The following is a 9,943-nucleotide window of genomic DNA, read 5'->3' on the forward strand; positions in this document are numbered from 1 at the left end:
AAAACCATCACGTCCTTGTCATTGTTGGCTGAAACAACAGGGGCAGACCGGTGCCTCCTTCCAGCCAGACAAATCTGTAAGCCTGAAGGGCAAAGCAAAAAAGAAAGAGGAGGTGTGGGTGTCCCAAGAGGTTTTACTCCTCAGGGGAGTAATCTCAAGTGGTTTGTCAAGATAATACATATCATAAATTCCATAACTCAGTAAAAGTAAACGAAACTTGAGCATCTTTGATGGCACTGACTTGAAAAGTCTAATCTCTCATCCATCATGACATTGTTACCTACAGCCAGTATTACGTTTCTTCATCAATACATGCAGCAACACTCTGTTCATGTGTTTGATAGCAGCAAGTTCAAATATGTCACACATCAACACCGATGCAGCAGATATTTATTTGATATTTTTTGTCAAAACATGGTGCTAAAATTACGCACGATGAAACTCATCCATCAACAGTAAGAAGTGGGTTACTCCAGTGCATGCACAAAAGGGGAGCTCACTTCTTTCAAACTCTAGACCTGTTTTTCTCTTTCTAGCTTACAGCATTGAGTTCCAGCCATTAGTGCCTCCAATGTCATAGCTTTAGGCAATTTCACAGATGTGAGAGAAGGCCTCACAGCAAACTTTTATCACACGTATGCAATAGTACTTTTCTACGCCTGTAAACAATTTCTGATTGTCCAGGGTTATAATTTAACTGACTTTTTGTGAGTAAACTGGCAGAGAGACACGCTGAGAGAAGCATACAGAATTAGGTCAGAGGCACCAGGTTGTTAGGACTGACAGCTTTACGGGGCATGGGATTCCAGTCTAATTACAGGTGGAAGTGCAGTAATATGGCAACACTGGGAGGAGGAAGATGATGACTGTGGGAGTACAGAAGAGTGAGATCAGGCAACAAAATACTTTAACATGTGTTAAAGGTAAGAGCAGAGGCATAAAATCCAAATTGTGGTTGGTCAGCAAGCTCAAATGTATAAACCAGCCACAAAGGTATGACAAAGGCACACACACACACACACACAGTGACAGACAGACACACGTACAGGTCGTCATCCGGAAGTGAGAACATGATTGAAGATGCGAACTGAAAGTCGGAAGCAAAATAAACATGATGGCAAACGCAGAAGGAAACTGTGAAGGTCAAGTCACAAGGGAAGGAGAGGTGTTCATCCTGGGTTCACCCTGACTATCCTTCCACAGAGAGATGGATGAAGGGGAAGAAAGGAAGTAAAGCAGACTAAACTGTTGTCTGAGGAGCAAGACAACACTGGGAAAAGCTTGTGTAAATCCTAAGATTTGTTTTGTGAACAGTGGGCCCCATGTTGTCAAGTCTACCCTGCTTCCTGTAAGTGTATCATCCTAAGGAAGTCGGTGTTCAGTTCAGAGATGCATAGGATTAGACACAAAAACCTTCCTCAAAAAGTTGAGGGAGGTTTCGCCAAAGACAGGAAGCTGCTTTGGCACTACAGAGAAGCCCACAAAGATAACACAAAACTAGCTGCACTTGGCAGATATATGGATGACAGTATATAGCAGGTGTGCACCACGAGACAACAAGGAGCATGATAGTTGTAATTAAAAGCACTGGGTCAGTGCATCTGCATCAGACATCCAGAGGGGCCCAAATCTAATTAAACCCTGAACTCGTTTCTTCCTGCTTTAATCCAGCCGTGGTGTAAGTCAGATGAAAAATCCCCCACTTATTCTGTACATCTGCCACAAGTGAAGTAAGGCTTTATTTCTCACCCCAGAGATCTCTCCATGTCAAACCTTTTCTCTGGAAGAGACATTAGAAAACAAAGCCTCTGTAGCTTCAAACAAAAAGAATTCACAGGGTTAAAAAAAACTTTTTCTTCTCCGTTTTTCTTGATCTAAGAAGTTTTGGAGTGACAGCTGACCTGACCTAAATACAAATCACATTATGGCTCCTGCTATCCCCCCTTCCCTCCCCGTGTCTCACCGAAACTCTTTTCTCTAAACCTGATGTTTTTGGCATGACAGTAAGTAGCAGCACTTGCCACAGCAGCTGCCCGGCTCCAGAAATGTGGCCTTGGTAGCAGGAATTTTGTCACGGATCCAGTTCCTTGGAGAGAGCCCAGATCTCATGCAGACTGCTGCTCTGAACTCTTTATGTTGAGGACAGAAGAGAAAAGTTTCCGGGTCACTGTACATCCAAAGCCCTGCTCAGAGCCTCCGGAGTCAATTTCACTTTCCTGGTCCTGGACTAAAGAAGAGCTTAACTGGGACTTTGACACGAGCTAACTTTACATCTCCTTTTCAGTTCCGTTAGCCTTAAAACAATCGCTGTATGGTGAAAACTGTCATCTTTACTATCAAAAGACTTACTAAATCATTTGATCATGTTGTATTTAGCCAAAGAGAGCCGTGACTGGAATGAAGTCCTACATCGAGTGCTGAGATCTTTTAAATGTCTTTCGCTTTGTCACAATTAAAGAAAGATGACGAACTTTACATATCAGAAGATGCAATCGCGTGTTGTTGCATGAAGCCAGGCTCTGACGGCTTTTTTACACAAAACGTAGTATATCAGGACAGCCCTGATGTTACACAGTATGTCTGTGTGTACACTTTGAGCGTGTCAACATCTCACAGGTAGTGACAGGCATGTCACTACATGTAGGTGTTTTTGCTTACTATCGCTATCACATACTGCCATCTGTGATTCTAATCAGCAGCGGAGTGATACACTCCTGCTTTGAGCCGGGAAACAAGCCAAGATGAGCAGACTGCGGTTAAGTGGTCCGTTCCTCCTTTGCTCGCTCCCGTCTTTCATGGCTTTTTCATTTTCAGCCCCCTTTATCGCTATGCCAAGCAGGCACTCCACTCCTGCATTTTTAATTAAAATGTAAAATGCGCAATAACTCCGGAGACTCTGGGCTAGATGGCACACAGGTCCACTGGTCTTGTCACTCCCTCCTTGCCTTTGTTGCTTATTTCATCAAAGCCATCCATCTAGCCTTTTCCATTTGCCCAATTCAGTTCACTTCACTGCATAAATGCTTTGACATAAGCCACACAGGGTACACAGATTTATCAAGGATACACCTTTGTGGAAAAACTCTACAGCAAACGAATGAAGTCTCACTCTTAGCCTAATCCATTCAAGGCTCCTGAGAAAAATCCAATCCTCAAAGTCACTCTTTTTGACTTCCCATGACTCCCTGAAGACAAAAGGCTGCTTATGTAGACATGGACTGCTTTAGTTCAGTCATCTGGGTGCGGCTGTGTAGTGTTCTCACACACTTTACAACGAAATAAATTCCATCTCCCCCTTTGGAATTACCCATAAGCCATATGTTTTTCTACCTGGGAAACTGGTAGGTTGTCATGTTTCACTGTGCAACTGTGATGTTTTAATCTACCCGTACAGTTCCTTGCACAGGAACAGGTGGAAACGGAGCCTAATATTTTAATTATAAGGCAGCAAACTTGGTGCAAGTTTTCCCAGAGTGTTTAATAGCAGAGACTGGCCTTTCTACCAGAACTAAAGGCAGACTCCACTAAGCTTAGAGGCGATTATTGCACCTGAAGTGAAATGAACCTTCAGGAAAAACACACAGAAGTCATTTAATGCAAGAGGATCCTGTGTACACAACATGTGGTGTCAAAATTTAACATAATTAGGACTTGAACCTCACATAAATTGCCCTAAAATTCCTGAAAACCTGAGCTGCTGAAGCATGAGTATTTTCCACGGCCTTTAGTAACTGATTAACTGATTGAGCGAAATGACAGGTCCTTTTTTGGAAAGTCTTTAACTCTTCTGGGGATCCATATGATTGGCATGTGCGTTATGAAGAGCTGCAGGTAAAATCTGAAATGTTCACTCCTCCCCATTTCATCATTATCTCCTCACATATCAATAAAGAAGGAGGAGGGAGAGGGCAGCCAGGTTAGGAATTCCAGTCCATTCCAAGCCTCCTCCTTGCACAAACAGTGGAGGGGAAAAAAAGCTTTTCGCAAGACCCAGCTTTATTCACTCCAAGCAGCCCCTTGAGGAGAAGAGGGGGGGGGCTTAAACAGTCATCCCACATCCCACCCACCCCGCAAGACTGTCTGCTCGACCATCATTAAGCAAAACCACCTGCTGGCACACCAGAACCCCCATCATGTTCTCAACAAGCCCGGCTAACCTGCAAGCCTCTGGATTGCTGTACACACAGATCATAAAGCATCAGTAGGAAGTCGAGTGGTAAAATGCTGCTCATTATCACCCCAGAAGGACAGCATGCACACTAGCTGCAGCCAGCATTATGGATTGAAATAGATGCAACACAAAGGGGCAAAGAAATGATCTTTGATGCAGCTGTTGCATGACTATACGCTGAGTTCTGACTGGCTCGTTCCCCCTCCCCTAAAAAGAGAGAAACAAAATAAAGAAGACGGGAGGGGGAAGGAGAGAGAGGAAAAGATCAAGACAGAAGGAAGAAACAGCTCTTTGTCTTTGTCAGGGCCTTAAGGGAAAGACTTTGGCATCAAGTCATCAAGAGCTGAAACAAAAGCAGCTGATAAACAGAGCAAGACAGATACAATCTCCCTGCAAACTCAACACTTCTCCATCAAGCAGCTTCCTCTCTTCCAACACCCCCCCCCCCCCCCCCCCCCCCCCACCAAACACTTTTGTCTTCAGTTTGCCTTCTGTTTTTGTTACGTCATTATGTGTGTCTTCTAAACTCTTCACAATATCTGGAGAAAGAGTTCAGTTGAGCCCTAAAATTGCCTTCTTTATCCACTCTTGCAATCCACAACTCAATTTGTTTCCAAAGACACAGCAAATGACTGCTGGATCCTGCTTGACACATTATCTGTCAACTCTCTGCACAGCACAAATGACAGGGCTAACATTTAACTGGTAGCTAGAGGGTTGAACAGAGGAAGACATTCTGCGTGTCCTCAGGGCCTTCTGCTTATCTGCCCTGACAGGGTGCAAATTCAACTATGTGGGAGAGGAGCTGCATTTGTATTAAAGAGCTGGATTTTCAGTTTCTTCCTTTAAGTAACAGAAATGCCTGCAAGGGCTTCGGTAGGTGGCGATAAGACCTCAACATACAAAAGTGGGGCACAAAAGAACACCGAGAAGGCCTTGCTTATTCATCTTAAATGTGGCGGACAGCGTTTTAAGACATAACTGACATTGCAAATGTTTGCTAAATCTTGTATTAGAGCCTGCAGCCAAGTGAGCGCACGCATGGACTAAGCGGCACTAAAGTGGCACCACCCAGTGCGAAGAAAAACGGTGAAACATAAAGCCTGAGGGTATCTATCTTCTCGCGGGGCCCCGATCCAACAAATAAGCCACGGCAAACAAAACATCCCTCACAAACCAAGTCCTCACATGTGCAACAACAACAAGGAAGAAAAATAATAATCCTCTGTTTTGCCTTCATTCTACATCACTCATCCTATTTCTTTTATGACTGTGTCCAAAAAGAAAAAAGAAAAAAAAAACTCTGGTGGCAAGGAGCACACACAAAGCCTTTTTTCTTCCGCCTCAGACAATGCACCTCCCCACCCAGCACTCTGCCAGGCATTCCTGAGTCTATCCTAGCTATCGAAAATGTCAAGAATGAGGAGAGAGCAGAGGAGGGTACAATGAGTTGCTGCGGCAGGTACAGTCTTGTCCCGCTGTGCTAACATCCCACAGTCTCCGGGGGTACTGGCTGCATAAGAACGGATGGGATCTGACTTGACTCTCTTAATTAAAACCCTTCACTGGAACAAGCCTCACAGCTCACTCTCTTCTGGATGAAGGCATTCAAGCTAATTATCAGGGCCCGAAAACAAAATAAAGATTTCACGGCGGGGCTGCACCTGACAGTTGTCCTGCAGGCTGTTACTTACAGGATGATCATTGCATAAGAAGCTCCAGAAGCTTCCCAGTAAAGTGCTTAATAAACCGACTTTTTCATAATGACTAGTATTTCCTTACTGCTATTCCTTCAGCTGTAAATCGATATGAGAAAACCAGGTAATGCGACGTAAACCCTCTTCAAACACAAAGCCCCGTAACCAAAAGGGCACATTCTAGATAGTTTGTCGGAGCCAAGAAACTCCCCTTTCCACAACAGGAGTCCGAAGAGAAGAAAAGGGGGCTGAATAAAAAAGGTTAGCAGTGCAGTGTTTCGTGCCTAGACAGACAAACAGAAGAAGTTTTATGTGAGTGCCAAATGCAACTTAACACTGCAAACAAGCTCCATCCACTGGAACATCCTGCCACCCAGAACTGCTTAGAGGAAAGTACCCAGAATATAGACCCCCGCAACTCGGAACCAGTGATTGCCCCAGAATGCCTTCAGCAAGGTGATTCGTGCTCTGATTCATTTCCTCGCTCTCTTGCTCCCGGCTTGTGTAAGTGTAACAGTCGAACTTTGAACCACTGCCAACATTGTCAAGCACCAGTAAAAGTTAAACAGCAGCAAGCTCACAGCTCACTGGCATGAGTGGGGGGGGGCGCACAGGGTGCTGCAGTCTTACAGTCTTGGTAGATGCTGAGATTTATTAGTCATGGCTGCACAGTTTATCTCATAAGAGCCTGACAAATTACTTCTCGGCCGAAGAGGAACGGTTTTTAATCGGCTTGTTGTGGGCTGAAGCAAATCAGTTGAATAAACAACAATATTTAAAACACGTCACCTATTTCTACTTTTTTGAGAACGCGTGTGAGCTGAGAGTCATTTTCCCTTTCTCCCGCCATTAAGCGGAGGGAATGTGCATTGCTCCGGAATGCTCCCACGTCATGCATTATGTGTATGTAAGAGTTCAAGAGTTTCACCTCAGACTTAATAAAACTGCCCAGCTTCAAGGTGCAAAGGTTGGGGATCATCCCTCAACTTCTGTCCTTAAGGTGTTTATCAGACACACCCACCTTAAGGCTTTGCTGGGAAAGACCGGAGCCTCACCATAGCAACACAGCTCCTACAATGACTCAGGTGTCCTTGTTTCATGGAGTTCAGGGAAACTTCAACACTCTGAGCCTGGGGCTGTAGAATTTTAGAAGCCACAGGAGTATGAAATCCTACCTGCTTTAAGTGATTTACAACTGCTGTGAGCCCTCAAACCACAGCATAGATCCTGCACTAAATTCCTTATATGTCACACACTTTATGGAAACACTGTCACAGCAAATTGACTTACAAAACAGCAAATTGACTTACAAAACAGCAAGGATACGTACTGATAAACTTATCAGGAGCTCCTGTGTGTTTATCATTATAAGAATTACTACATAAGGTAGAGTCCAGATTTTATTCCCTTCAAACTGGCTGCTTACCTTCCACACAGTGCTCCACAGCCTCCAGGTTACGCAGGGTAATCCTCATCAGACTTGAGTTGAGCATAAGTTCGTTCCTGTGTTCGGGCCTCATGTAGTCAGGGGCAGGGTTGAGGAAGAATATGCGAGTGTCGCCCACGGACACCTGATTGTCACAGATCCCGGGGTTGCCGAAGCCGCCGATCATCACCTTGTTGCCGCCATCCAGGAGAATTTCACGGTTCACGCTGGACTTCCCTTTCAAGTAACGCCAAACTCTGACCTTTACAGAACGACAAAAGAGAGATTTGCATTTATGCATACGCACAGGGGTGCATGTGGGGAATTTTGAACTCAAACATAATCAAGGTTTCCCTGAAACACCCAAGGGCACCGATGCTTGTAACCCCAATTTTCAAATCCTAAACAGATTCTTGCAACTTACAGAAAACCCAGCCAATTCTTCCAGATGCAGAATTTGCCCAGCCGCTGGAAAAGTTGCCTACGATACTGCACGCACCAGTGTGCACTGTGCCCATCAAGTGCAGCAAACGCTGCTTCATACGTCATGGGAAAGCTCACTCCTTTCTTACGTGTGTGCTCTCTTGTCTCATTTTAGAATTTGGTGGTGGTTTCTGGAGCTGTGCGCCTCTAATCTACTCCATTCATTCACGGGGAAACGGGAAGCAAGTGGGCGCAGGAAAAGCGCAGTGGGAAAGCTGACCAAATAAAACTTGTTTAGTTTTCACAGATTATAGAGTGGTCTACCACAAGTCAGAGATGGAGGAAGGGTGACTGAAATTTTTCCTTTTAGCACTTTAGGCTATAATTTAAATTAAATACATCATTAAATAAAGGCAATTAATTGTAGATCATATGTCTATGTTGCTGAAAATATTACAGCTCCAGGTTGCTCATTAATGAATGGTGACAATGTACTGAATAACTATACATAGCAGTGACTTAAAGTTGTTTGTGTGTGTGTGTGTGTGTGTGTGTGTGTGTGTGTGTGTGTGTGTGTGTGTGTGTGTGTGTGTGTGTGTGATCTTTTTATATGACCTGTTATCCACAAGTCACAAAGCCCTAGTTTAGGATGCCAATTGTCAGAAAAACTATAAAATACAAGATTCCTTGCATCCACTGGAAATGGCATGTTGCATGTTTTCAGCATTTATGAGGGGACATCAAGTACGCGCTACCTGTCAGTTTTCCTGCTACAACATGTTTGGGATGATTACATGCTCGGTTAGGCCTGCTTTATGGCTATGTAATTGGCAAGAGGGGAGAGAGAGAGAAAAAACACCATCCATCTATTTCTGAAAGCAATGTGGATTCACTCGCACTGTCCATGTAACCGCTGCCAAATGCTTCTGAATGAATGAGTTTGTAAAATGTTTTTCAGGCAAGCTGATGATGCCTTTTAGAGAGTTGGAACTGGAAGGTAATGGCTTCCATCAGCTACACAAGGGTAAAGATAGCCTATTAGATATTATTAAAGCCCATCAGCAGGTGTACATGCGCTCGGGCGCAGTCGTTTCGGAAAGCACATGAAAAGTCCTACCTTGCAGGAATAGTTGTTATGCACCGGGTCCTTGTTAATTATCTCGTCCACGGTACCGGTTAGAACTATGTTGGCTTCCTCTTCTCTGTCCTCCAACTCTTTCTCCGGGCAATTTGCGGCGCAAAGCTGCCACACAGCCACGAGCAGCCCCGCCAGGAGCAGCCCCGTCCGGCCGGCCCTGAGTGTCCGCTGGGAGCCCATGACCACGGATGTAACCAGAAAAGTAAACTTTTCTCTGATTGGATTTGACCGCACGGTGCGTCCAAATGCAAACTCCAAACTCTCTCGAGTGCGCTAAAGGTTGCTCCAGCCGCCTTTGCCACAACTTCTCTACGCTTTAACCATGCAGCCCTGCTCTTTGCATCTGCAGCCCGGGTTCGAAATCCCTCTCTGCCGCCGCCGGCTGGGAGACCAGGAGGGAAGAGAGGAACTAGGAGGAAGAAGGAGGAAGGGGCAGGGATCTCTCTCCAGGAATGCAACCACACTTCTCTCCTCTCCCCCTCTCTTTTCCTCTCTCTCCCTCTCTCTCTCTCTCTTGCTCACTCACTCACTCACACACACACACACACACACGTCCACAGTGACGCTCCCGGATTTGCATGCAATCTGAATTGCTGATCCCACAAGTGAGGATGGAGTAGGTGGTGAAGGGTGGCAGGAGGGTTGCACGCTGGGACGCATGTAGAAAGTGATTGTCCAACGCCGCCCCCAGTCGGACAGACAGTGTCTCTACCGCTGGTGCCCCCCATCAGCCCCGCAAACCATGCATTGCAAAGCAGGAGCAACCAGGGATGACACGCTGAATCCCCACCAGCAAAATGGGAAACTTCTAGGCTACAGTTTTGCAGATTTTCACAACTAACCATAAATAAGTCAAATTGATATAACATAGGTAATTAACTATGAGTAGTAACTTCTCTTGTTCCATAACTGATAACATGACCCTGTTTATTGTCATCATATGCAATGATATAGTGTTCCACGCAGAGGGGCTTGGTTTGTTCAAAGGGATTATCTGGGTGACTGGTTTTGATGGCGCACAGACGTGTAAGGAAACTAAAGGAGATTTTCGTTTATCTCAAAGGGTCTAGGAGCCATTTTTACCAGTG

At 45.1% G+C, this 9,943-nt stretch overlaps 1 protein-coding gene across 4 annotated transcripts in view; it reads right to left on the reverse strand.

Annotated features, from left to right (window-relative positions):
- The window catches only part of agrn (agrin), a 258,948-nt gene extending 249,609 nt beyond the window's left edge, over positions 1–9,339 (reverse strand). For 2 of the 4 annotated variants that reach the window (XM_086278486.1, XM_086278489.1), the window contains exons 1-2: positions 8,835–9,339; positions 7,295–7,556 (exon numbers count right to left, since the gene is read on the reverse strand). In XM_086278486.1, the coding sequence (XP_086134612.1) occupies positions 7,295–7,556; positions 8,835–9,035 (463 nt within the window). In that variant the 5' untranslated portion in view covers positions 9,036–9,339. The remainder of the gene's footprint in view (positions 1–7,294; positions 7,557–8,834) is intronic. The other 2 variants (XM_086278488.1, XM_086278487.1) reach the window with 1 other exon arrangement.
- Between the last annotated feature and the right edge of the window lie 604 nt (positions 9,340–9,943).

This window comes from Aulonocara sp. 'chitande type north' Nkhata Bay, linkage group LG20, assembly GCF_057382095.1.
Source record: "Aulonocara sp. 'chitande type north' Nkhata Bay isolate Kocher_YH1m ecotype deep benthic linkage group LG20, A_spYH_male_GT1.1, whole genome shotgun sequence".
Taxonomy (NCBI): Eukaryota; Metazoa; Chordata; class Actinopteri; order Cichliformes; family Cichlidae; genus Aulonocara; species Aulonocara sp. 'chitande type north' Nkhata Bay.